Source organism: Gorilla gorilla, chromosome 18 (assembly GCF_029281585.2).
Source record: "Gorilla gorilla gorilla isolate KB3781 chromosome 18, NHGRI_mGorGor1-v2.1_pri, whole genome shotgun sequence".
Lineage (NCBI taxonomy): Eukaryota > Metazoa > Chordata > Mammalia > Primates > Hominidae > Gorilla > Gorilla gorilla.
Genome location: NC_073242.2, coordinates 8423454 through 8451299, shown reverse-complemented (window position 1 = coordinate 8451299; position 27846 = coordinate 8423454). Strand labels below are relative to the sequence as shown.

Sequence of the window (27846 nt, the reverse complement as noted above, 5' to 3'; positions counted from 1 at the left end):
TGATCCGCCCACCTCGGCCTCCCAAAGTGCTGGGATTACAGGCGTGAGCCACCGCGCCCAGCCTGAGACCAGCTCCCCTCCCAGCTAGGTGACCCAGGATGACCTGGCACAGTCGTGCTGACTGAAGGCTTGGAGAGGCCAGGTGGGCACCTGAGTGGGGCGGCGAGTCCTGTGTCACCCACCCAGATGGGGACTGGAAGACACTGCAGACTCAGGCTCTGGGCAGACAGAAGGCTTTGTTACTGCCACCGGGCAGGACACACAGGGTCAGGGTTCCAGGGCCAAGTTATCCACTCCCTTGGGTCTTTCCTGCATGAGAAGCACAGCGGGACCGAGCAGGTTCGCTCGTTGTTCCCTAGGGGGATGAGCACCCTTCCCGCCTCTCCCCTCACCTCCCGCCTCCACCCCCAGTACAGTTCCGTGCAGGTCCCGGAGGCCGGCAGGGCTCACCTTCCAGGGGCTCACCTTCCTGGGGCTTTCCCTGCGGGGCCCGGGGGAGCTGCAGCAGCAGCAGTGGGCGACGACCAGCAGCAGCAGGAGCAGCACGGTGCCTGGGGACAGGACAGGCGTCCAGGTGTGGCCCCAACCTGGAGCCCAGGGCAGGGGGCTGGGAGGACCCGGAGGCCACAGCCACACTTACCCATGAAGGTGAGGAAAACAATGAAGGCAACAGTGTCCCATGTGGACTGGAAAAACTGGTGGCTCTTCAGTCTCCCCAGGACTTCCTGAACCGTGGCCTCCAGCTCCTCTGTGGACACAGCCATCTTGGCATGCACAGTGCCACCTGCCCCGGTCCCCCAGAGGCTGCATCAGGACCCTGGGCTCAGCTCAGCGGGGACCACATCCAGGCTTCCCACAGCCCAGCCGCTGCCCGCTCCTGGCCCAGCGCCAGCTTCCCCACCCCCTCCCACTCCACTTCTCCCTCGGCCCCAGGCTCAGCTTCTCTCCTTGCCCAGCCCTGTGGTCCCTACCCTGACAACCTTCTCCCCAGCCACTGTCATCTCCCCTCTCTCTCCCCCTGGCAGCCCAGCCCCCAGGCCCCCACCTACCTCCTAGAAGCCTCCGATTCCCCCAGCCAGGCAGGTCCTGGGGAGCACAAGCTGCTTCCTGCTTCCGGCTCCACACCCCCTGAGGCCTTGGCAACCAGCCCCGCCCTCCCCAGGGCCAGAAGAGGCCGCCCAGCCCAGGGGAGAGGGCCCAGGCCCAGCAGGTGCGCTCCCTGGCTCCCCACTGCTGGAGGCCCAGGGAGGAAGACGCCGGCCTGTGGCTTCTTCACTCCTGAGACTTCTTACCTTTCCTCAGTATCCCAGATATGCAGCTGGGAACACCTGTGTGCTTGGCCACTGCTGACTTCATGAATGAAAGAGAGAGAGATGGGAGAGAAGGTGGGTGGGAGGGAGGGGGAAGGGGGAGAAAACCTGCCTGCATCCCACGACCCTTGAGCAGCTAGGACAGGTGTGCCTGCATCATACAGTGGTCCTTGGAATCCTCAACGATTGGTTCCAGCACCTCCGTGGGTACCAAAATCCACAGATGCTATAAAGTCCCCGATATAAAATGAGGCAGTATTTGCATATAACCTGTGCATATACTCTATACTTTAAATCATCTCTGCACTACTTATAATACTTAATATATTTGGCCTGGCCTGGTGGCTCACACCTGTAATCCCATCACTTTGGAAGGCCAAGTTGGGCAGATCACTTAAGATCAGGAGCTTGAGACCGTCCTGGCCAACATGGCGAAACCCCACCTCTACTAAAAATACAAAAATTGGGCCGGGCGCGGTGGCTCACGCCTGTAATCCCAGCACTTTGGGAGGCAGAAGCGGGTCACCTGAGGCCAGGAGTTTGAGACCAGCCTGACCAACATGGAGAAACCATGTCTCTACTAAAAATACAAAATTAGCCAGGCGTGGTGGCACATTCCTGTAATCCCAGCTACTAGGGAGGCTGAGGCAGGAGAATCACTTGAACCCAGGAGGCAGAGGTTGCGGTGAGCCGAGATCACGCCATTGCACTCCAGCCTGGGCAACAAGAGCAAAACTCCATCTCAAAAAAAAAAAGATAAATAAAAATACAAAAATTGGTCGGGTGTGGTGGCTCATGCCTGTAATCCCAGCACTTTGGGAGGCCGAGGCAGGCGGATCACAAGGTCAGGAGATCAAGACCATCCTGGGTAACACGGTAAAACCCCATCTCTACTAAAAATACAAAAAATTAGCCGGCCATGGTGGCACGCGCCTATAGTCCCAACTACTCAGGAGGCTGAGGCGGGAGAATTGCTTGAACCCTGGAGGCAGAGATTGCAGTGAGCCGAGATCACGCCACTGCACTCCAGCCTGGGTGACAGAGCAAGACTCCATCTCAAAAAATAATAATAATACAAAAATTACCCCGCTGTGGTGGCGGGCACCTGTAATCCCAGCTACTTGGGAGGCTGAGGCAGGAGAATCGCTTGAACCCAGGAGGCAGAGCCTGTGGTGAGCCAAGATCATGTCACTGCACACCAGCCTGGGTAACAGAGCAAGACTATCTCAAAAAAAAAAAAATTGGCTGGGTGTGGTGGCACACTCCTGTAATCCCAGCTAATCGGGAGGCCGAGGCAGGAGAATCGCTTGAACCCAGGAGGCAGAGGCGGCAGTGAGCCAAGATGACACCACTGCACTCTAGCCTGGGTGACAGAGCAAGACTCCATCTCAAAAAAAAATTATATACATATATTTATTTAATATAATGTATGCTAGGTAAATAATTGTTACATTGTATAGGGAACAGTAAGCAAAAAAAGTCTGTACATGTCCAATAGAGATGTGATTTTTTTCCAAATATTTTCTGTCTGTGGTTGGCTAAAGCCACAGATGTGGAACCTGTGGATACGGAAGGCCAGCTGTACTAGGAGTCTTCACCGTCCTTATTTTCTCTATTTTACTATTTGAAAATATCAGCTAATGTGGGGCTCTGCATCGAGCACTGTGCTGTGTCACCTGGTTTATTCCTCACAGCAATCCTAAAGTGGGTATTATTGCTTTTTCCATTTTACAGATGAGGAAACGGAGGCCTAGAGAAGTTTAGCCATTAGCCCATCACACACCTAATGTATCCATGTCCCAATGCTGCCGTAACACTACCACAAACTCTGTGGCTTCAAACAACACAAATTTATTGCCCTATGGTTCTGAAGGTCAGAGTCTAAAATGGGTCGACCAGGCTGTGTTCATCCTGAAGGTTCTAGGGCAGAGTCCATCTTTTGCCTTGTCCAGCTTCTAGAGGGTGGTGGCATTCCTGGGCTTGCGGTCTCCCATCCCTCCACCCTCTGCTTCCAGGCTCACGTCTCCTCCTCTGGCTCTAATCCTCCTCCCTCCCCCTTTTTTTTTTTTTTTTTTTTGAGACAGTTTTGCTCTTTTTGCTGAGGCTAGAGTGCAGTGGCGCCATCTCGGCTCACTGCAACCTCTGCCTCCCGGGTTCGAGCGATTCTCCTGCCTCAGCCTCCTAAGTAGCTGGGATTACAGGCACCTGCCACCACGCCCAGCTAACTTTTGTATTTTAGTACAGACTGGGTTTCACCATGTTGGCCAGGCTGGTCTCAAACTCCTGAGCTCAGGTGATTCACTCGCCTTGGCCTCCCAAAGTGCTAGGATTACAGGCGTGAGCCACCATGCTTGGCCTTTTTTTTTTTTTTTTTTTTTTGAGACGGAGTCTTGCTGTCACCCAGGCTGGCAGGCTGGAAGGCTGGAGTGCAATGGCACGATGTCGGCTCACTGCAACCTCCGCTTCCTGGGTTCAAGAGATTCTCCTGCCTCGGCCTCCCGAATCACTGGGATTACAATCGTGCACCACCACACCCAGCTGATTTTTGTGTTTTTAGTAGAGATGGGGTTTCACCATGTTGGTCAGGTTGGTCTTGAACTCCTGAGTGGCAATCCGCCCCCCTCGGCCTCCCAAAGTGCTGGGATTACAGGCATGAGCCACCGCGCCCAGCAGACATACTTCTATTTTTAAAGTGCAGGGGAGGCTGGGCGCGGTGGCTCATGCCTGTAATCCCAGCACTTTGGGAGGCCGAGGCGGGCAGATCACGAGGTCAGGAGATCGAGACCATCCTGGCTAACACGGTGAAACCCCGTCTCTACTAAAAATACAAAAAATTAGCCGGGCGTGGTGGCGGGCGCCTGTAGTCCCAGCTACTGGGGAGGCTGAGGCAGGAGAATGGCATGAACTCGGGAGGCGGAGCTTGCAGTGAGCCGAGATCACGCCACTGCACTCCAACCTGGGCGACAGAGCGAGATTCTGTCTCAAAAAAAAAAAAAAAAAGTGTAGGGGAACAACTGTGGCCCCTGCTCCAGCTCTTGGCCTGGCTGGGTGGGCAGGAGGCCCACTGTCCCCTCCTCTCCCCTCTGGCCCTCAGTCTTCCTGTCTCTCTGGGTACCTTGTTTCTAATGTTTGTTGTTACTATTATGAAAGTCATATCTATCTCTTAAAGAAGATCTGGAAACCACCAAGTTGTTAAAAGACAAAGTCAGGCCAGGCGCGGTGGCTCACACCAGTAATCCAAGCACTTTGGGAGGCCGAGGTGGGCAGATCACCTGAGGTTAGAAATTTGAGACTATCCTGGCCAACATGGCGAAACCCCGTCTCTACTAAAAATACAAAAATTAGCCGGGCGTGGTGGTGGGTGCCTGTAATCCCAGCTACTCAGGAAACTGAGGCAGGAGAATCACTTGAACCCGGGAGGCAGAGGTTGCAGGGAGCCAAGATCTCACCACTGCACTCCAGCCTTGGTGACAGAGTGAGACTGCGTCTCAAAAAAAAAAAGACAAAAGTCACAGAGCCCCGCCCAGTCCCAGGCAGGACAGTAACAGGAGGAGGAGGCTGTGGCAGGGAGTGGTTCCGGTGAGTCAGACTTCTGGACCCAGGTTCGATTGCATGCCCTAAGACCCACCAATGTGTGAGCTTGAGTAACGTTCCCTGAGCCCTTCTGCCTCAGTATACTCATCTGTAAAATGGATATGTTAATAGTATCCACCTCCTCCCATTGTCGTGAGGATGAAATGAACTGATCATCGATGTCAGAGCCGTTGAAGCACGATGGAAGGCTCACAGAAACGTGCGCTGAATGCCCTGTGCTATTATCGCCGTGTCCACGTGTGATTCCCTCCAGGCTTTTGTCCTCTTCCACCATAGTCACACTGCATAGATCGTTTTTTCCCTGGCTTTTGCCAGTCAACACCACCGGGAGCACCTTCCAGATGACAGCATGCTTTCTGCAAACTACTCCTTTGACGGCACTAACGTGGTGCAATCCCTACTGGCACCCAGTGAGGCTCTTCCCCCCACCACCATGATTTTCAGAACTAGACCATCGCTCACATGGGAGGATTTTCCTGGAGAAAGTGTTTTCTCTGCACAGAGGCACATTTCCTTAGGGGACATCCCCAGAGGTACGTCTACTGCTCAAACGCAGTCCACACGTCACCATCACCAGAGCCATTTGTTCATCCACTAACCACATCCTCAGCTGCTTATGGGAGGAGGCCCCCGTGCTGAATCCCTCAAGGGCTGTGGAGTTGTGGCTTTCAAGATTTCACCTTTGACAACAAACTGTGCTCCAGGACAGGCTGTGCCCCATCATCCCTGCCACCCTGGGCCCTGCCTGGCCCACCCTTAACCTCTAAGCCTTTATTTATTTACTTATTTATTTATTTATTTACTGAGCTAGGGTCTTAACTCTGTCGCCCAGGCTGGAGTGCAATGGCACGATCTCGGCTCACTGCAACCTCCACCTCCTCGGTTCAAGCTATTCTCCTGCCTCAGCCTCCCAAGTAGCTGCGACTACAGGTGCCCGCCACCAAGCCCAGCTAATTCTTGTATTTTTAGTAGAGATGGGGTTTCGCCATGTTGGCCAGGCTGGTCTCAAACCGGACCTCAAGTGATCTGCACACCTTGGCCTCCTGAAGTGCTGGGATTACAAGCATAAGTCAACGCACCTGGCTGACCCCTAGCCTCTAAGCCTTTAAGGTTAAGCCTCCAAGAAGGAGGGGGAGTTCCCCAGGAGGAAGAACTGGCAGAAGGTATTGGACAGCAAAGGGCAGAAGTCGGCCTGGGGCTCAGGAAAGCTGGAACCACGGCCACCTTTCTTTTGTGAATATGGTTTTACTCAGACACAGCCACGCCCATCTGTTTACCTATTGTCTGTGGCGACTTTCTCACTGCAATGAAAAGTTGCATAGTAGTTACAACAGAGAACTTAGGACCAGCAAAGCCTAAAATAGCGACCATCTGGCCCTTTACAGAAAACACTTGCCAGGCTGAGTGTGGTGGCACTTTGGGAGGCTGAGGCAGCTGGACCCCTTGAGCCCAGGAGTTCAAGACAATCCTGGGCAACATAGGGAGACCTCATCTCTACAAAAAGTAAAAAATTTAGCCCAGCATGGTCTACGTACCTGAAGTCCCAGCTACTAGGGAGGCTGGGGCAGGAGGATCACTTGAACCCAGGAAGTCGAGGCTGCAGTGAGCTGTCATTGTGCCTCTGCACTCCAACTTGGGTGACAAAGTGAGACCCTGTCCCAAAAAAGAAAAAAAAAAAAAAAAAAAGAAAGGAGAAAAGAAAGAAAAAAGAAAGAGAAAACATTTGCCAATACCAAGGACACAGGAATGCCTAAGCCTTGTGAAGTCAGGTACCAGGAAACAAGAAAGAATTAACTGTGTGAGATGGACTTGGTATAAGAAATAGCTTATCAGGCTGGGCATGGTGGTTCACGTCTGTAATCCCAGCATTTAGGGAGGCTGAGGTGAGAGGATCAGTAGAACCCAGGAGTTTGAGACCAGCCTGGGCAACATAGTGAGACCCTGTCTCAAAAAAATTTTAAAAAGGGCTGGGCGCAGGGGCTAACGCCTGTAATCCCAGCACTTTGGGAGGCCGAGGAGGGCAGATCACAAGATCAGGAGATCGAGACCATCCTGGCTAACACAGTGAAACCCAGTCTCTACTAAAAATACGAAAAAGCTAGCCAGGCGTGGTGGCAGGCGCCTGTAGTCCCAGCTACTCAGGAGGCTGAGGCAGGAGAGTGGCGTGAACCCGGGAGGCAGAGCTTACAGTGAGCCGAGATCATGCCACTAAACTCCAGCCTGGGCGACAGAGCGAGACTCCGTCTCAAAAAAAAAAAAAAGAAAAAAAGGAAAAAAGAAAAAAAAAGGACAGGCATGGTGGCTCACGCCTGTAATCCCAACACTTTGGGAGACCAAGGTTGGTGGATCACTTGAGGTCAGAAGCTCGTGACTAGCCTGACCAACGTGGTGAATCCCCTTCTCTACTAAAAATACAAAATTAGCGTGGTGGTGCACACCGGTAATCCAGCTACTTGGGAGGCTGAGGCAAGAGAATTGCTTGAACCCAGGAGGCGGAGGTTGCAGTGAGCCGAGATCGTGCTACTGCATTCCAGCAAGGGCAACAGAGCGAGGCTGTCTCAAAAACAAACAACAAAAAAAGAAACAGCTTATCAGAGAGACAGTAAGGGAGGGGTGAGGACCACAGTCTGGGAAGCATATGGCCTATTTAAAGAGGGCATCTCAAGTCAGGGTGATAATCTCTAAGATACACCGGAAATCTAGATGTTTCTGTAAACCAGAAAAAGGTAGTAGAGGGTGAGCACACAGACTCAGAGCTGGTAAGTCCCAGCTCTGCCACCTCCTCACTTGACCCTCTCTTATCTATCAGCTGGGGGCAGTAACAGCACTTACTTCACAGGGCTTGATTATTAAACAAGTTAACATCTTTGGGCTCCTAGAACGATGCCGTGTGCAGAGTCAGGACTGGGTAAATATTTGCTAAAGCAATCTCTTCATGTTTTTGACGCTGCAACTTAAAACACACGGCGCCAATCGTGGACACGGATGTCCCGCTAGCCAGCTGTGGGGCCTGGGTTTGCTCACCCCAGCAGAGTGGTTGAGGGCGTGAGCTTGGAGGTGGAAGCCCAGCTGACGAGGGGGCCTCGGGCCCCTGGTTCTACTTGGGGATCATTGTATTATTAGGCTGGGGTCACTGTGAGGATTAGAAGGGTAACAGCTCCTGCTCCTGCTGCAGAGAAGCTTCCAGGTGGGGGTCCCAGCAAGTGCGGATGGAGGTCAGATTCTTCGGTTAACTGTCACCCTCTCCCCTCCCCCAACACACACACCAGGCCCTGCCAGGACAAGGCAGCTCCTGGAAGCTCCACCAGGACCCACGTCCACCAGGTGTCACAGCAGGCTGCTTCTCTCTCTCTCTGCCCCCCGTGGGCTCTTTGCACTGCTCTCTCCCAGCCATCTTCCCTGCCTGGCCTTGGTCTCTCTCTGTCTGTCTCCGTCACCTTCATGCCTGTGCCGTCTTTCTCGCTCCCTATCTCTATCAACTCTGCTGTGTGTCCCCCTGGGGAAAGTGGGGGCACCTCCTCCTGAGCCCCCTGCCCAAGTTCCCTGCTGGGACGGGAGCCACTTCACCCCATACACACTCCCTGAAGCCCCTCCAGGACTCCAGCCTGGCTGCAAACACCCATCCTGGACTTTGCCTGGCCCTGCAGGCTCTGCTGGGGGAAGCGACCTGAGAGGCCCCTGCCTGGGCTGTAGGTGGGGACAGGGCAGACCCTTGGGCAGCAGAGCCTCTCCGGATGGGTGTTGAGGCACCCTGGAGAAACGGCTCCCCACAGGCACCCTCGCCACACCCCTGGGACTACGGGCACTTAGGGTACACCAGAGGCATGAAGTGTGGAGGGAGTTGGCCAACGGCCAAGCTCAAATAGGGGTTCAGATATGAGAGGTCAATGTGGGCTCCTCTGAGCCCCAGTGACCCCCTTCTCCCCACCCACCTGGTGACAGGCATCTCGAACCCTCGGCCCCCATGGACCCCCTGAGGCGCTCCCCCTCTCCCTGCCTGTCCTTGCGGCCCTCCAGCCCCAGCACCCCACCCTGCGAGATGCTTGGTCCTGTGGGCATTGAGGCTGTGCTGGACCAGCTGAAGATCAAGGCTATGAAGATGGGGTTTGAGTTCAACATCATGGTGGTGGGTGAGTGAGAGGTAGGGCCCACGGCCGGACAGACCCACAGTGCTACACATGCCTGGGCATGTGGCCTCACCTTTGGCAGCCTGTCGCCCCTCCCCATCTGTTAGGTGGGCCTGATAATAGCACCTCATAGGGATGTTGTCATTGAAAATTTGAGAAATGCTGAGTCATTAAAAGACAAAAATGTGCCTGGAGTGGTGGCTCACAGCTATAATCCAGGGTTTTGGGAGACTGAGGTGGGTGGATCACTTGAGCTCAGGAGTTTGAGACTAGCAAAACCTCATGTATACAAAAAGTACAAAAATGAGGCCGGGCGTGGTGGCTCAAGCCTGTAATTCCAGCACTTTGAAAGGCCAAGGCAGGAGGATCACTTGAGGTCAGGAGTTCGAAACCAGCCTGGCCAACATGGGGAAACCTCGTCTGTACTAAACATACAAAAATTTGCCAGGCGTGGTGGTGGGCGCCTGTACTTAGGAGCTACTTAGGAGGCTAAGGCAGGAGAATTGCTTGAACCTGGGAGGCAGATGTTGTAGTGAGCCGAGATTGCGCCACTGTACTCCAGCCTGGGTGACAGAGCAAGACTGAAGCAGAAGGATCCCTGGAGGCCAGGAGTTCATGACCAGCCTAGGCAACACAGCAAGACCCCGTCTCTAAAAAAAATTTTAAAAATTAGCCAGGCATGGTGACATGCACCTGAATCCCAGCTACTTGGGGGGCTGAGGTGGGAGGATCGTTTGAACCTGAGGGTGGAGGTTGCAGTGAGCTGTGATCACTTGAGCCTGGGTGACAGATTGAGACGCTGTCTTAAAAATAAAAAAACAGTGCAAGGCCGGGTGTGGTGGCTCACGCCTGTAATCCCAGCACTTTGGGAGGCTGAGGCAGGCGGATCATGAGGTCAGGAAATCGAAACCATCCTGGCTAACACGGTGAAACCCCGTCTCTACTAAAAATACAAAAAAATTAGCCGGGCGTGGTGGCGGGCACCTGTAGTCCCAGCTACTTGGGAGGCTGAGACAGGGGAATGGCGTGAATCTGGGAGGCGGAGCTTGCAGTGAGCCGAGATCACGCCACTGCGCTCCAGCCTGGGTGACAGAGCGAGACTGCGTCTCAAAAAAAAAAACAAAAAACAGTGCAAAAATCAGCTGGGTGTGGTGGCCTGTGCCTACAGTCCCAGCTACTAGGGAGGCCGAGGTGCGAGAATCACTAGAGTCTGGGAAGGTCGAGGCTGCCGTGAACGGGGATCGCATCACTGCACTCCAGCCTGGGTGACAGAGTGAGACCCTCTCTCCACAAATAAAATAGAAAAGTAAAGAGTTAGAGAAAAACTGCCTAAAACGCCCACCCTAACTGCTGTCATCCGGTTGCCACTCCCAGGGCAAAGCGGGCTGGGCAAGTCCACGATGGTGAACACGCTGTTCAAGTCCAAAGTGTGGAAGTCAGACCCACCGGGCTTGGGGGTGCCCACACCCCAGACGCTGCAGCTGCATTCACTGACCCATGGTGAGTGAGCCCCTGCCCACACCTCACCCCACCCCACCCCACCCCATCCCACCCGGGTCCAGTCTCTCCCGACTCTGCTCTCCCTCCACAGTCATAGAGGAGAAGGGTGTGAAGCTGAAGCTGACGGTGACGGACACGCCCGGCTTCGGGGACCAGATCAACAATGACAACTGGTAGGTTCTCTCTCTCTTTTTTTTTTTTAGGCAGAGTTTCACTCTTGTCACCCAGGCTGGAGTGCAATGGCATGATCTCGGCTCACTGCAACCTCCACCTCCCAGACAAGCGCCCGCCACCACGCCCAGCTAATTTTTTTTGTATTTTTAGTTGAGATGGGGTTTCACCATGTTGGCCAGGCTGGTCTTGAACTCCTGACCTCAGATGATCCACCTGCCTTGGCCTCCCAAAGTGCTGGGATTACAGGCATGAGCCACTGTGCCCGGCGACAAGTGGTGGGTTCTCAAAGGTGGGGGCCAAGCCATGGCTGTCCCCCCTGTCCCTGCCCCTCCCCCTTCAACCTTTGGGAAACACCCCAGACCTGGAACAGCCAGGCTGTGTGATCTTTTTTTTTTTTTGAGACAGAATCTAGCTCTTGTCGCCCAGGCCAGAGTGCAGTGGCACAATCTTGGCTCACTGCAACCTCTGCCTCCTGGGTTCAAGCAATTTCTGGCTAAATTTTTTTTTTTTTTTTAAGACAGACTCGCTCTTGTCGCCCAGGCCAGAGTGCAGTGGCACAATCTCTGCTCACTGCAACCTCCGCCTCCCAGGGTTCAAGCAATTCTCCTGCCTCAGCCTCCCAAGTAGCTGGGATTACAGGCATCCGCCAACACGCTCGGCTACTTTTTTGTATTTATTTAGTAGAGACGGGGTTTCACCACGTTGGCCAGGCTGGTCTCAAACTCCTGACCTCGGGTGGTCCACCCACCTCAGTCTCCCAAAGTGCTGGGATTACAGGTGTGAGCCACCGCACCCGGCCCAATTTTTGTATTTTTGGTAGAGACGGGGATTTCCCCATGTTGGCCAGGCTGGTCTCAAACTACTGACCTCAGGTGATCCACTTGCTTCAGCCTCCCAAAGCACTGGGATTACACGCATAAGCCACCGCACCTGGCCCTGGTTTCATTTTATTTATTTATTTATTTATTTATTTAGAGACAGTGTCTCACTCTGTTTCCCAGGCTGGAGTGCAGTGGCGAGATCATGGCTCACTGCAGCCTTGACCTCCCCAAGCTCAAGGACCCTCCTGCCTCAGCCTCCTGAGTAGCTGCGACCACAGGCACGTGCCACCCCACCCAGCTAATTTGTGTATTTTTTGTAGAGTTGGCGTTTCCCCGTGTTGCCCAGGCTAGCCTTGAATTCCTGGGCTCGAGCGATCCTCCTGCCTCCGCCTCCCAAAGTGCTGGGATTACAGGCATGAGCCATCGGGCCTGGCCTGACACCTGTTTTTAAAAGGATCTGTTTGGCTACTTACAGTGTTGACAATACCCAAGAGGGGAAGGGACTCGAAGAGGAGGAGGGAGACCCCTGCAACCATCAGGCACGAGTCCTTGGTGGTTTGGGCCCAGCTGTGGCCCTTTAACACAGTTAATGCTCACCCCTCCCTTACTTGCAACGTAGGTGCTACTATTGTCTCCATTTTACAGACAGTGAAGCCGAGAATGGCAGGAGGTCTCCCTATGTCTCTCTGATGATGCAGGGAGGTGGGGGAAAGTACCGGGGTGACCCAGAGGTCCCGGGCCAACCGGGACGATTCGTCGTCCCAAGGGAGGACCGCCCAGAGGACACAGAGGAGAGGGGTGGGGCTCTCTGGGCACAGCACAGTTCTGAGGGGAGGGTCCACCTCCCGCCTCAGCTGGGACCCCATCCTGGGCTACATCAAGGAGCAATACGAGCAGTACCTGCAGCAGGAGATCCTCATCACCCGCCAGCGCCACATCCCAGACACCCGGGTGCACTGCTGCGTGTACTTTGTACCACCCACTGGGCACTGGTGAGGGGGCTGCACCTGCAAGGCGAGGACCACCTGCATGGGGCAGGGAGGAGGAGAAGGGGTCCCCACCATGTGCTGCCGGCTGCCCCCACCCCCCTGCCCTGCTGCTGTCGTTTATACACTGACCACCACCGCCACCCCCATCACTGCCCTGCCTCCGGCAGCCTGCGGCCCCTGGACATTGAGTTCCTGCAGCGGCTGTGCCGGACTGTGAATGTGGTGCCCGTGATTGCCCGGGCCGACAGCCTGACCATGGAGGAGCGAGAGGCCTTCAGGCGCAGGGTGATCTGGGTGCCCGGGCAGGGCTGGGGTCAGCGGGGGCAGAGGGCAGAGTGGGCAGGGTGGGCTGAGGTCACCTGTGCGGGATCTCCAGATCCAGCAGAACCTGAGGACCCACTGCATCGACATCTACCCCCAGATGTGCTTTGACGAGGACGTCAATGACAAAATCCTCAACAGCAAGTTACGGGTGAGAGGCTGTGGGGCGGGAGGCGGGCGAGGTGATTTCCTTCCCACACATCCTTTCCATCCAAAGACTCATCTTTCTCTACATCTCAGGGAAATGTGCACATATTCCTAGCAGATATGATTCTCCACGCATCCACAAGCTCAAGGTGAGCAAGAAATAACAGCTCACACTAACAACCCACAGAATTGGAGAAAATGTCTGCGAATCACATACCCAGTAAGGGGCTTGTATCCTGAATATATAGAGAACATTGGGCCGGGCACAGTGGCTCACGCCTGTAATCCCAGCAGTTTGGGAGGCCGAGGCAGGCAGATCGCTTGAGGTCAGGAGTTGGAGACCAGCCTGGCCAACATGGTGAAACCTCGTCTCTGCCAAAAATGCAAAAAATTGGCTGGGTGTGGTGGTGCACGCCTTTAGTCCTAGCAACTCCGGAGGCTGAAGCGGGAGAATTGCTTGAACCTGGGAGGCAGAGGTTGCAGTGAGTGAGCTGAGATGGCGCCATTGCACTCCAGCCTGGGCAAGAAGAGTGAAACTCCATCTCAGAAAAAAAAAGATGTGTTGGCCGGGCGCAGTGGCTCAGCCCTGTAATCCCTGCACTTTGGGAGGCCGAGGTGGGTGGATCACCTGAGGTCAGGAGTTCGAGACCAGCCTGGCCAACATGACGAAACCCCGTCTCTACTAAAAATACAAAAAATCAGCCGGGCGTGGTGGTGGGTGCCTGTAAGCCCAGCTACTCAGGAGGCTGAGGCAGGAGAATCGGTTGAATCTTGGAGGTGGAGGTTACGGTGAGCCGAGATTGCGCCACTGCACCCCAGCCTGGGCAACAAGAGCAAAACTCCAGCTTAAAAAAAAAAAAAATGCTGTGGAAGATGTGGAGGAACTGAAACCCTCACCTACTGCTGGAGGGAAAGTAAAATGGCTCAGCCACTTTGGAAAACAGTCTGGTGGTTCCTCAAATGCTTAAACATCCAGTTACTCTATGACCCAGCAACTGAACTCCTACGTGTATACCCAAAAGAAACAAAAATGTACATTCACAGAAAAATGTGTACATGAATGTTCACAGCAGCATTATTTATTTTAGCCTCGAAAGTGGAAGCAACCCAAATATGCATCAACAGATGAGTGGGGGAAACACAGTGCAGCCTATTCCCTTCCATGGACTATCCCTTAACCATGAAAAGCAATGAAGTTCACCCTTTAAAAGTGTACAGTTCAAGGCCGGGCACGGTGGCTCATGCCTGTAATCCCAGCACTTTGGGAGGCTGAGGTGGGCAGATCACTTGCGGCAAGGGGTTCGAGACGAGCCTGGCTAACATGGTGAAACTCTGTCTCTACTAAAAATATAAAATTAGCCGCGTGTGGTGGCACGCACCTGTAATCCCAGCTACTGGGGAGACTGAGGCAGGAGAATTGCTTGAACCTGGAAGGTGAAGGTTGCAGTGAGCAGAGATTGTGACACTGCACTCCAGCCTGGGCAAGGGAGTGAGACCCTGTCTCAAAAAAAAAAAAAAAAAAAATGAAAAAAAGGCCGGGCGCGGTGGCTCACACCTGTAATCCCAGCACTTTGGGCGGCTGAGGTGGGCAGATTACCTGAGGTCGGGAATTTGAGACCAGCCTGACCGACATGGAGAAACCCCATCTCTCCTAAAAATACAAAATTAGCTGGGTGTGGTGGTGCATGCCTGTAATCCCAGCTACTCAGGAGGCTGAGGCAGGAGAATCACTTGAACCCAGGAGATGGAGATTGCAGTGAGCTGAGATCACGCGGTTGCACCCCAGCCTGGGCAAGGGAGTGAGACCCTGTCTCAAAAAAAAAAAAAAAATGAAGCACTGTCACCCTGTCACCTGCCTGCTACAGCGTGGGGGAACTTTGTAAACATGTTTCTCAGACAAAAATCAATCAGACACAAAAGTTCACGTATTATGGGATTCCATTTATATGAAATGTCCCGAATAGGCATAGGCAAATCTATAGAGACAGAAAGTAGATTAGTGGTAGTCAGGGGCTGTGGGGAAGGGAGAAATGGGGAGTGATTGCTAAAAGGTATGGGGTTTTTTTGGGGGGGTGTGATGAAAACGTTGTGAAATTAGATTGCGATGATGGTTGCATAACCCTGGTCAAATACTAAAAACCACTGTACTGTACAATGTTTTGTTTTGTTTGTTTTGTTTTTAATGTTGTTTTTTTTTTATGAGATAGGGTCTTTTTTTTTTTTTAGATGGAGTCTCCCTCTGTCACCCAAGCTGGAGTATAGTGGCGTGATCTCCGCTCACTGCAACCCCTGCCTCCTGGGTTCAAGCGATTCTCCTGCCTCAGCCTCCTGAGTAGCTGGGACTATAGGTGCACAATACCACACCTGGCTAATTATTGTATTTTTAGTAGAGATGGGGTTTCACCATGTTGGCCAGAGTGATCTCGATCTCCTGACCTGGTGATCCACCCATCTCAGCCTCCCAAAGTGCTGGGATTATAGGCGTGAGCCACCGTGCCCAGCAGAGACAGGGTCTTGTTCTGTGGCCCAGGCTGGAGTGCAGTGGCAGGATCTCGGCTCACAGCAACCTCCAACCTCCTGGGTTCAGGTAATTCTCCCACCTCAGCCTCCTGAGTAGCTGGGATTACAGGTATGCGCCACCACGCCCAGCTAATTTTTTATTTTTACTAGGGACAGGGTTTCACCATGTTGACCAGGCTGGTCTTGAAGTCCTGACCTCAGGTGATCTGCCTGCCTTCACCTCCCAAAATGCTAGGATTACAGGTGTGAGCCACCACGCCCAATATTATCAACATCCACATTACTCCCCATCACAGATGAATTCAGAAGTAAAAACCCATATATGTCACTTCGGAGTTTACAAGTTTGAATTTCTGCTTCTGGCCATGAGCAAGTAAACAACTGGAGTTTACGATAGGGTTCAACAACCTTTTCTGCAAAGGATCAGATAGTAAATGTTTTAGATTTTCTGGGCCGTAGGGTCTCTGTTGTGATGATTCAACTCTGATGTCATGGTTCAAGAGCAGCCATAGACAAAAATGACTCATAGGCTCAACTATGTGCCAATAAAACTTTATATATAGGAAGACAGGCAGGCTGGGTGTGGTAGCTCACTCCTATAATCCCACCACTTTGGAAGGCAGAGGCGGGAGGATCATTTGAGCCCAGGAGTTAGAGAGCAGCCTGGGCAACACAGAGAACTCATCTCTACTAAAAATGTTTAAAAAGTAGCCAGGCATGGTGGTGCACACCTATGGTCTTCACTCCTCAGGGACTGAGGCGGGGATATCACTCGAGCCCAGGAGGTCAAGGCTGCAGTGAGCTATGGGATTATAGGTGTGAGCTATATAATATGCTCTATAATATAATGGGATTATACGCTCAGCTAATTTTTTAGTTTTTGCAGAGATGGCGTTTCACCGTGTTGCCCAGGCTGGTCTCAAACTCCTAGGGCTCAAGTGATCCTCCCACCTCGGCCTCCTAAAGTGCTGAAATTACAGGCAAGAGCTACCTCACTCAGCCAGAGGCACCAATTAGACTTTATGTCTTCGAACTTGGGAATTCTGTGCACTTTCTACCATGTTCCCTCCTCGAAAAGGATAGGACTCCCCTCTCCTGCCTGGGTGCCTTGACTTTTCTTCTCTTCTCCCCAGCGAAGTCAATCCTCCCGTCTCTGTGTCTTCTCCTTTCCCAGGACCGAATCCCTTTTGCCGTGGTAGGGGCTGACCAAGAGCACGTGGTGAACGGGAGGTGTGTCCTGGGCCGGAAGACCAAGTGGGGCATCATTGAAGGTCAGTGCGGGACCCCTGGGTAGGATGCGGGTGGGGTCAGTTTGGAAACCAGAGCAGCCTTGGGCAACCTTCGCAGCCATCACAGGGCACAGAAAGGTGAAGCCCACTGGACAAAGAGCCCTGGGGAATGGTCCCTCTTTCCAGCTGGGAGGCTGTGGCAAGTTTCCGGACCCTCTGGGCCTCAGTTTCCTCACAGTAAAGTGGGCATCACAGTGCATCAACTTCCTAGGGTGTTGGAGCGGGGAGAACCACCATTTTGCACAATGCCCAATACCCAAGGCTGCCCTAGTGGCTGGCCGGAAATTACGATGGGCCTACTGTGTATGAGGCACCGCTATGTGCAGTTACTGCAGTGCACGGTAAAGGGAGGACTGACAGGGTCCCTGTCCCCATAGAGCTGACGGGACAAGGACAGGTCGGGGAGGCACAGTGAAGGCGATTGTGGCGGGAGGGAGAGGAGACCGCCTTAGGGAGCTAGGGAAAGTGAGACAGGAGGGGCAGCCAGGATGTAGCCCCTGATGTATTATTATTATTATTTTTTTTTTTTTTGAGATGGAGTCTCGCACTGTCACCCGAGCTGGAGTGCAGTGGCGTGATCTCAGCTCACTGCAACCTCCGCCTCCTGGGTTCAAGTGATTCTCCTGTCTCAGCCTCCCAAAGAACTGGGATTACAGGCACCTGCCACCACGCCCGGCTAATTTTTTGTATGTTTATGAGAGACGGGGTTTCACTATGTTGCCAGGCTGGTCTCAAACTCCTGACCTCGTGATCTGCCCGCCTCGGCCTCCCAAAGTGCTGGGATTACAGGCATGAGCCACCGCACCCGGTCAGATGATGTATTATTATAATTATTAGAAATATTCAATACTCTCTCTATATATTTTTTTGAGACAGAGTCTTGCTTTGTCACCCAGGCTGGAGTGCAGTGGAGCGATCTTGGCTCACTGCAACTTCCGCCTCTCAGGTTCAAGCGATTCTCCTGCCTCAGCCTCTCAAATAGCTGGGACTACAGATTATACCATCACACCCGGCTAATTTTTGTATTTTTAGTAGAGACGGGGCTTCACTATGTCGTCCAGGCTGGTCTCAAACTCCTGACCTCAGGTGATCCACCCAACTCAGCCTCCCAAACTGCTGGGATTATAGGCATGAGCCACTGTGCCCAGCCAGAAATATACTGTACTATTGCCTATGATATAGCACCCATGCTCTCTGCAGAGGGTGGTTCCAGGACCCCCAGGGATACCAAGATCGGCAGATGCTCAAGTCCCACAGTGGGCACCCATGGATACAGAGGCCGAGTGTACATATAATACAATAATGATTGGTGGATTCATTCATTCTACAGCTATTTGTAGGAGCCGCCTGTAGGGGACACAACAGTGGATGAATGAATGAATGAATGAATGAACCAACAAAGGGAAGGCAGGATAGGATAAAGAGAAATGTGGGAAAAGGGCTAAGGGAAATGGTGTCAGGTGGTGCATACAGTAGGCACTTACTCAGTGCTCACTAAGCAGCGCCCATACTGAGTCCCATGTCTTGCAGTGGAGAACATGGCGCACTGTGAATTTCCTCTCCTGAGAGACCTGCTTATCCGGTGAGGGTGTGGGGAGCCCGGGGCTAGGGGGCTGGCGAGGGGCCCTGGGGACACCACCATCGGGGCTGACTGTCTCCGGTCCCCCAGCTCCCATCTCCAAGACCTGAAGGACATAACCCACAACGTCCACTATGAGAACTACCGCATCATCAGACTCAATGAAAGCCACCTGCTGCCCCGCGGGCCCGGCTGGGTGAACCTGGCCCCGGCCTCCCCAGGACAGCTGACTACCCCCCGGACCTTCAAGGTCTGCAGGGGGGCCCATGACGATTCTGATGATGAGTTCTGACCACCGGCGGATCCCGGGGCTGCTGGGCTTCCTGAGTCCCTGGTGGCTCTCAACACACACCTATGTACCAGAGCATCTATTAAATGTGAGCCTTGCTTGTTATGAAAAGCTGTGCTTTGAAAACAAAAGGCATTTTGTAAATGACTTCTTTGAGCTATCCGCAAATAAAAAGGCTGGGTCTCACTCTGTTACCCAGGCTGGAGTACAGTGGCGTGATCATGACTCACTGCAGCCTCAAATTTCTGGGCTCAAGTGATCCTCCTGCCTCAGACTCTCGAGTAGCCAAGACTATGGGCATGACACCACCTTGATGGGCTGATTTTTACCATTTTTTTTTTGTAGAGATAAGGCCTCACTAGCTTGCTCAGGCTGGTCCTTAGCTGACCTCAGGTGATCCTCCCGCCTCAGCCTCCCAAAACACTGGGATTACCACTGCTGCCAACCAAGTATGTTTTTGTGGTGGTTGTTGGTTGTTGTTTCTGAGATGGAGTTTTCTGGGTTTTTTTGTTTTGTTTTGTCTTGTTTTTTGAGATGGAGTTTCGCTTTTGTTGCCCAGGCTGGAGTGCGATGGCGTGATCTCGGCTCACTGCAACCTCTGCCTCCCGGGTTCAAGTCATTCTCCTGCCTCAGCATCCCAGGTAGCTGGGGACTACAGGCATACACCACCATGCCTGGCTAATTTTTGTATTTTTAGTAGAGATGGGGTTTCACCATGCTGGCCAGGCTGGTCTTGAACTGACCTCAAGTGATCCACCGGCCTCGGCCTCCCAAAGTGCTGGGATTACAGGCATGAGCCACTGCACTCAGCCTCTGAGATGGAGTTTCACTCTGTCGCACCAGCTGAAATGCAGTGGCATGATCTGGGCTCACTGCAACCTCTGCCTCCCGGGTTTAAGAAATTCTCCTGCCTCAGCCTCCCGCGTAGCTGGGATTACAGGTGCCCACCACCACGCCCAGCTAATTTTGTGTTTTTAGTGGAGACGGGGTTTCACCACGTTGGCCAGGCTAGTCTCGAATTCCTGACCTCAAGTGATCCATCTGCCTCGGCCTCCCAAAGTGCTGGGAGTGCAGGCATGAGCCACAGCACCCAGCTTTCTTTTTGAATAATGTGAGACCCAAGGCCCTGGGAATCTTGAAGGCCTGGGAAGGCATGCCTTGGACAACCAGCCCCCTCTGCCCCAGAGCCAGACCCAAGTGACAAAGTCAGCTCTCCCGTCTGTCCCAGCCCCTTACTCCTGGCCCGGCACTAGGCCCACAGGCCAAGAACACTTTCAAAATCCCCATCTTTGTGGCCTGATCTCTGGCTGTCTTACCTGATCTCTGTGTTTCACCATCCCCCACCTTCCTCATTCCCCTGCCCCAGGGGCCAGCATGGCCAGCAAACAGCTCCCACTGTGGAGCCTGGCAATGCCAGTGTGAAAATCCCAGCAGGCAAGTCAGTTACTTATGCTCCCTTTGCCTCACTTTCCCCATCTGTAAAATGGGGATCATGGTACCAAGCACATAGCACGGTTATTCAGACAAAATAAAATACTCCCTAGGATGTGCCGACCACAACCTGGAGAAATGGCATGAAGACAGAGGCTACATGATCAAGATGGAGCAGCAGTCCAGGGTGGAGGACCTACTGCAGAATGTGTGAGCTCCACAGCCCAGGGACTCTCCAGAAAGCTAGAAAATAGGCCAGGCGCGGTGCTCACGCCTGAAATCCCAGCACTTTGGGAGGCCGAGGCGGGCAGATCACCTGAGGTTAGGAGTTCGAGACCAGCCTGGCCAACATGGTGAAACCCTGACTCTCCTAAAAATATAAAAATTAGCCGGGCATGGTGGTACGCGCCTGTAATCCCAGCTACTCGGGAGGCCGAGGCAGAAGAATCACTTGAACCAGGCAGGTAGAGTTTGCAGTGAGCCAAGATCGCACCATTGCACTTCAGCCTGGGCAACAGAGCGAGACTCCATCTCAAAAACAAAACAAAACAAAACAAAAAAGCTAGAAAATAAATGGATTTCACAGAATCCCACACCATGGGGGCCAAAGCTACGTTAGTCATTAGTTTGGTAATAAAAGAAAGGGCTACCCCTCTAATCTAGGAAGCTGGGTGCAAGGTGAGCCTTCAACAAATGACAACAATGAGTAGCAGTTTTGTTCCAACTAAAAGTCACCTTCTCCCTGAAGCCCTTCTTGCCTTCCCCAGGCAACCCACTCACTGCCCCCTCTGAGTGTGTGTCACCTGGTTTGTTTCCTGGTCAGTCTCCCCCATTAGGCTGGAAACATAGTGAGGGCAGAGATATGTCAGTTTCATCCCTGCATCCAGTGCACGGCAGGTGGTAAGAACACGGCTGCTGACTGAACAGAACGGACCCTGCATTGCCTGCCCTACAGCGATCTGCTGGTTGAATTCACAAACCAGCTTCTCCACCCACACCGCAGGCTGACTTCAGGACTGGGGAGCTTCCAGAGCCCGTGGGCACTCAAACCACCCACGACCAACATCTGAGTTGGCTGAGACACTGGCCCACGTCACAGCACATCCCAAGGTTTAAGATTAGCCCTGGGCAATATGGAAACATCTACAGCATTTCAAAAGCACACACCCTTTGGCTCAGCCGTTGCATTTCTAGGAATACATCTCACAGACCAGGTTTCTCAACCTCTGCACCACCAGCACTTGTGCTAGATCATTCTTTTTCTTCTCCTTCTTCTTCTTCTTCTTCCTCTTTTTGAGACAGGGTCTTGCTCTACTGCCCAGGTTGGAATGCGGTGGCTCAATCATAGTTCACCGCAGCCTCAATGTCTCAGGCCCAAGTGATCCTCCCACCTCAGCCTCCTGAGTAGCTGGGACTACAGGCACATGCCACCACACCCAGCTAATTTTTTTTTTTTTTTTTGAGATGGAGTTTCGCTCTTGTCACCCAGGCTGGAATGCAATGGCACAATATCGGCTCACTGCAACTCTGCCTCCCGGGTTCAAGAGATTCTCCCGCCTCAGCCTCCCTACTAGCTGGGATCATGGGTGTGTGCCACCATGCCCGGCTAATTTTTGTATTTTTAGTAGAGGCAGGGTTTCACCATGTTGGCCAGGCTGGTCTTGAACTCCTGGCTTCAGGTGATCTGCCCACCTCAGCCTCCCGAATAGCTGGGATTACAGGCTCCCACCACCACACCCGGCTAATTTTTGTATTTTTAGTAGACACGGGGTTTCACCATGTTGACTAGGCTGGTCTCAAACTCCTGACCTCATGATCTGCCCGTCTCGGCCTCCCAAAGTGCTGGGATTACAGGCATGAGCCACAGTGCCAGGCTTTTTTTTTTTTTTTTCTGAAATTTAATCAAGAAGGCTGGGTCATGCCTGTGTAATCCCAGTACTTTGGGAGGCTGAGGTGGGCAGATCACCTGAAGCCGGGAGTTCAAGACCAGCCTGGCCAACGTGGTGAAACCCCGTCTCTACTAAAAATACAAAAATTAGCCGGGCATGGTGGCACGCACCGGTGATCCCAGCTACTAGGGAGGCTGAGGCGGGAGAATCGCTTGAACCTGGGAGATGGAGGTTACAGTGAGCCAAGTCGCACCACTGCACTCCAGCCTGGCCAATAGAGTGAGACTCTGCCTCAAAAAAAGTTTATTAAGAAAGCAAAGGGGCCGGGCGCGGTGGCTTATGCCTGTCATCCCAGCACTTTGGGAGGCCAAGGTGGGTGGATCACGAGGTCAGGAGATTGAGACCATCCTGGCTAACATGGTGAAACCCCGTCTCTACTAAAAATACAAAAAATTAGCCAGGCATGGTGGCGGGCGCCTGTAGTCCCAGCTACTCAGGAGGCTGAGGCAGGAGAATGGCGTGAACCTGGGAGGCAGAGCTTGCAGTAAGTGGAGATCACGCCACTGCGCTCCAGCCTGGGCGAGAGAACGAAACTCTGTCTCAAAAAAAAAAAAAAAAAAAAACAACAAAAGAAAGCAAAGGAATAAAAGAATGACTACTCCACAGGCAAAGCAGCCAAATATTTTTTTTTCTTCTTTTTAGATGGGGTCTAGCTGTCACTGAAGCTGGAATTCCGTGGGCATGATCTCAGCTCACTGCAACCTCTGCCTCCTGGGCTCAAGCGATCCTCCCACCTCAGCCTCCCAAGTAGCTAGGACCACAGGTGCATGCCACCATGCCCAGCTAATTTTTTTTTTTTTTTTTTGTATTTTTGGTAGAAACAGGGTTTTACAATGTTGCCCAGGCTGGTCTTGACCTCCTGAGCTCAAGCCATCTGCCCGCCTCAGCCTCTGAAAGTGCTGGGATTACAGGCTTGAGCCACCGCACTGGGCCCCTCAGCTAATTTTTATCTAGTGTTGTAGAGATAGAATCTCACTATGATGCCGATGCTAGTCATGAACTCCTGGGCTCAAGAGATCCTCCTGCTGCAGCTTCCCAAAGTGCTGGGATTACAGGCATGAGCCATCTCAGCCAGTCTAGATCATTCTTTGTGGGGGGGACTGTCCTGTACACTGTAGGATGTTTAGCAGCATCCCTGGCCTCCACCCACCAGACACCAGTAGCAACTCTCACTTTGTTACTAATTAAAAATTATCCTGGGGCCAGGCACAGTGGCTCGAGTCTGTAATCCTGGCACTTTGGGAGGCTGAGGAGGGTGGATCACCTGAGGTCAGGAGTTTGAGACTGGCCTGGCCAAAATGGTGAAACCCCGTCTCTACTAAAAATACAAATATTAGCCGGACGTGGTGGCAGGCGCCTGTAATCCCAGCTACTCAGGAGGCTGAGGCAGGAGAATTGCTTGAACCCGGGAGGCAGAGGTGGCAGTGAGCCGAGATCACGCCATTGCACTCCAGCCTGGGTGACAGAGCAAGACTCTGTCTCAAAAAAAAAAAAAAAAAAAAATTATCCAGGACAAGTCACATGTCCCCTGGGGGAAGCATAGCACCCCCACATTGTGCACCACTGACTGTTATGCACATGTGTTAGGGGATCCCCCAAGGCTGTCCAGTGTTGTAAAGAAGGGGAAACAGCCTCCCTGGCCACCCAGAGCACTACATTCCGTATGTTTTCACTTCTTGTGGCTGCTGTAACAAATTAGCACAAATGCAGAGGCTTAAAACAACACACGTTTATCCTCCTATAGCTCCAGAGGTCAGGAGTATGAGATCAATATCACTGGGCCAGAATCAAGGTGTCTACAGAGCCCTGCAGCCTCTGGAGGCTGTTTTTGAAGATTTAATTATTTTATTTTTGAGACAGGGTCTCTCTTTGTCACCCAGGCTGGAGTGCCGTGGCACAATCTCAGCTCATCACAACCTCCGCCTCCCAGGCTCAAGAAATCCTCCTGCCTCAGCCCCCCGAGTAGCTGGGATTAGAGGCGTGTACTACCCTGCCTGTCTAATTTTTGCATTTTTAGTAGAGATGGGGTTTCGCCCAGCCCCAGGCTGGTCTTGAACTCCTGGACTCAAGCGATCTGCCCTCCTCGGCCTCCTAAAGTGGTAGGATTACAAGTGTGAGCCACCATACCTGGCCTTCTAATTTTTCTTTTTTCTTTTTTTTGAGACAGAGTCTCGCTTTGTCATCCAGGCTGGAGTGCAGTGGCGCGATCTTGGCTCGCTGCAACCTCCGTCTCCCGGGTTCACACCATTCTCCTGCCTCAGCCTCCCGAGTAGCTGGGACTACAGACGCTTGCCACCACGCCCGGCTAATTTTTTGTATTTTTAGTAGAGACGGGGTTTCACCGTGTTAGCCACGATGGTCTCGATCTCCTGACCTCGTGATCCACCTGCTTCGGCCTCCCAAAGTGCTGGGATTACAGGAGTGAGCCACCGCGACTGGCCATTAATGTGCTTTTTAAAAACAACAACAAAAGCCATTATTTTGAATTTGTATTCATGAAGTATTAAAACCTAGCAAATGTTTTAATAAATAATCTTAAATAGGTCAGGTGTGGTGGCTCACGCCTGTAATCACAGCACTTTGGGAGGCCGAAGCAGGCAGATCACTTGAGGTCAGGAGTTCAAGAGCAGCCTGGCCAAGATGGCAAAACCCCGTCTCTATTAAAAATACAAAAAATTAGCCAGGCATAGTGGCACACACCTGTAATCCCAGCTACTAGGGAGGCTGAGGTAGAAGAACAGCTTGAACCGGGGAGGCGGAGGTCTCAGTGAGCCAAGATTGCGCCACTGCACTCCAGCCTGGGCGACAGTGAGAGTCTGTCTCAAAAAAAAATAAAATAAGTAAAAATAAATATAAAAAATATAAATAAATATAAATACATAAATTAAAAATAAATAAAAAGCACATTAAAACTTGCAGTTTTTGCCCCCTGAACCTTCCCCCCATCACATCCCTCTTCAACTCCTGCCCCATCACCATCCTGAATTTGGTGTTTATCCAAGTCCCAAACATTTCTTTGAACCGCATACATGTCTCTAAATCATATGTAGAATTGTTTTGCATTTTCAAAATTTATGAAAATCGTATCATATTGCTACTTGCCTTTTTTTGCTTGGCATAGCCTCCGTGAGATTTATCCATCATTCTCCTGTTGACTAACATTTAGACTGTTTTCGGTTTTGCCATTACAAACAACACTGCCCTGAACACAGAGGTAGTCTTTATTACTAACAAAATTAGGACATATTAAGCCTATATGTGTCTGACGTTCTGTTCTCTTAACCATAATGGTGCCTATTGCAGGTGATGTTACCATCCCCATTTTACAAAGGAGTTATCCTTGTCTCCCTCCTCCACCCCAAGCTAATCAACCACCAAGCACTGTTGAATGTGCTCCAGGAATCTTGGCCAGATCCTTGTCAGTGACTACCACCATCACTAGTTACCCCAACTCTGGACCACTCCAGGAGCTTCCAGCTAGTCTCACTGCTCCTCTCCAGTCTTTCTGAGATCTGTACTCCACAAAGCTTCTTATCTGATCACGATGCTATCCTACTTAAAACCCCAAACTCTATTGACTCCAAGGATAAAATCCTTAATCCTCACCACAGTCTCCAAGTATGGTCAGGCCTTGCCCATCCCTCCAGCCACATCTCCCAATCTCTGGTCTCCATTCTGTCCCTCAAACGCACCGTGTTCTCTCCGGCCCCAGGACCTTTGCACTTGCCACTCCTGCTGTCTGGAATCCTCCCCACCGGTTTCCCAGGTTAACCCTAGGCTGCTCAACTGTCACTTCCACCCTGAAGGTATCAGGTTCCCTCTTTTACACCCCTTGGTAACATTTGCCAAAGAAGTGATTAAACAATTCTTCGTGCAATTTTGTCCACTGTATGCCTCTCATGGTAATTTTGTCCACTGTATGCCTCTCATGGCAAGCTCCATGAAAGCAGGCACCTGCCACCACTCCATCACCCGAGCGCCTAGTTAAGGGGGCAGTTGGGAGGACTCAACGTGCAGCCTTTATGCATTTATTATGCCTGGGTGAATGGTCTTGAATGAGTTACAACCTTGAGGGTTAATGTCCCCCATTAACAGACATGGAAACTGAGGTTCAGGGCGCGCAAGGGAATCGCCCGCAGTCTCGACAAGGACGCTGCCACCGGGAGACTGCAGCCCCTTCCTCCGAGCCCCTGGCAGTGCCGCCACTTGAGGAGACCCTCCAGGCCGCCAACCCACCCCCTCTAGAGCGCCCAGGAATCTGCCTCCGGGGAGGGCGCGGGGCGCTCTGGGAAATGTAGTCCTGCCAGCGTCCTGAATCCGGCGTCCCCAACTTTTGTTTCCGGCGGGCTGAGTCCTAGCCGATGCTTTGGGAAAGACGCGCGAGATTCCGGGGGTAGATCCGGGATGCGAGGTGGGGTGCGCATGGGGGGCGGAGCTTGTGCGGGGCGGGGCGTACGTTGAGTGTACGCCTGCTGTGTATGCTGCGTTGCTGCTCACCCGAACTCGGTGCTGGGACTCTTTCCTGGGCACCCCAGGCAGAGGGAAACTCCGGATCATGTTCAACCAAAGAGGAAAAGCAGCGAGAATCCAGTATAGGAGACGGGCCTTAGGATGTCCAAGTTAGGATTAGGGGCAAACTACATTAACCTGGTAGTTAGGAGCTGAAGTTCTGGAATCAAAGATTTGGGTTCCAATCCCATTTCTGTACTTGCTGTTTGACCTTCTCTGGGGGGTTCAATACTTAAAACTCTCAGAGCTTCAGGGTTTGGTTTGGTTTTGTTGAACCGGTAGGTCTAGTTATAGTACCTCTATTACTAAATGAGAAAGAAACGAAGTACGAATGTGTTTTGCTTGCTTGATGCTCAAGAATTGATGCGACCGGGAGCGGTGGCTTACTCCTGTAATCTCAGCACTTTGGGAGGCTGACGTGGGCGGATTGCTTGAGGCCGTTGGAGACCAGCCTGGGCAACATGGGGAAACCCCATCTCTACTAAAAATACAAAAATTAGCCGGACCTGGTTGTTCGTGCCTGTAATCCCAACTATTCGGGAGGTTAGGCAGGAAAATTGCTTAAAACCAGGCGGCGGAGGTTGCTGTGAGCCAAGATCGAGCCAGTGCACTGTAGCCTGGTCGACAGAGTGAGACCCTGTCTCTAAATAAATAAATACATACATACAAGAATTGATACCTGGCTGGGCACACCTGTAATCCTGACACTTTGGGAAGCCGAGGCGGGAAGATTGCTTGGGCCCAGGAGTTTGAGACCAGCCTAGGCACCATGGTGGGACTTCATCTCTAACAACAACAACAACAAAAATTGATGCCCATTATTATGTTGTCAGAAAGAAGCAGGCAGGACAAGGGATATTTGGGGTTGGACGTTGTTGGGGGCCCTCTTGGGGGAGGGTGGGCGCAAGCACTTGGCATCTCTTCCAGTTTTATCTTGAACAAGTTCTGCCTTTATTTATTTTATTTATTTATTTATTTTTTGAGACGGAGTTTCGCTCTTGTTGCCCAGACTGGAGGACAATGGCGGGATATCGGCTCACTGCAACCTGCGCCTTAGCCTCCTAAGTAGCTAGGATTACAGGCATGAACCACCACGCCCAGCTAATTTCGTATTTTTAGTAGAGACGGGGTTTCTCCACGTTGGTCAGGCTGGTCTCGAACTCCCGACCTCAGGTGATCCGCCCGCCTCGGCCTCCCAAAGTGCTAGGATTACAGGTGTTAGCCACCGTGCCCGGACGACTTTGCTGGCTTTAAAGATGGAGGAGGCGGCCAGAGGAGAGCGGAGCGGATGTGGAAG

The 27846-nt window shown here is 52.3% G+C and overlaps 2 protein-coding genes and 1 long non-coding RNA gene across 8 annotated transcripts; 2 read left to right on the top strand and 1 right to left on the bottom strand.

Moving 5' to 3' along the window:
- Positions 1-217: 217 nt before the first annotated feature.
- Positions 218-8146, bottom strand: SMIM22 (small integral membrane protein 22). 5 transcript variants are annotated; one of them, XM_055365198.2, is made up of 6 exons: positions 7929-8146; positions 7737-7779; positions 1293-1350; positions 641-748; positions 451-551; positions 218-309 (listed from the first exon to the last, which is right to left on the bottom strand). In XM_055365198.2, the coding sequence occupies exons 2-6, from the start codon at positions 7767-7769 to the stop codon at positions 268-270; spliced, it is 342 nt and encodes a 113-aa protein (XP_055221173.1). In that variant the 5' UTR covers positions 7770-7779; positions 7929-8146; the 3' UTR covers positions 218-267. The 5 variants fall into 5 exon arrangements, with proteins under 5 accessions (XP_055221173.1, XP_063556045.1, XP_055221175.1 ...); XM_063699975.1 differs by adding an exon at positions 1050-1086 and having other exon boundaries at positions 641-784; positions 7737-8141; XM_055365200.2 differs by adding an exon at positions 1050-1086 and having other exon boundaries at positions 466-551; positions 641-784; positions 7737-8140.
- Positions 8126-18865, top strand: SEPTIN12 (septin 12). 2 transcript variants are annotated; one of them, XM_004057138.5, is made up of 10 exons: positions 8126-8228; positions 8847-9034; positions 10406-10531; positions 10623-10704; positions 12381-12518; positions 12683-12800; positions 12892-12987; positions 16678-16774; positions 18323-18374; positions 18462-18865. In XM_004057138.5, exons 2-10 carry the CDS (start codon positions 8869-8871, stop codon positions 18661-18663), a joined length of 1077 nt encoding a protein of 358 aa, XP_004057186.5. In that variant the 5' UTR covers positions 8126-8228; positions 8847-8868; the 3' UTR covers positions 18664-18865. The 2 variants fall into 2 exon arrangements, with proteins under 2 accessions (XP_004057186.5, XP_004057187.5); XM_004057139.5 differs by lacking the exon at positions 12381-12518.
- A 139-nt stretch (positions 18866-19004) lies between these two features.
- On the top strand, positions 19005-20691 carry LOC134757454 (uncharacterized). Its single transcript, XR_010131435.1, has 3 exons — positions 19005-19109; positions 19220-19301; positions 20205-20691. It is a non-coding gene; the product is annotated as an uncharacterized lncRNA (long non-coding RNA).
- Positions 20692-27846: the final 7155 nt, after the last annotated feature.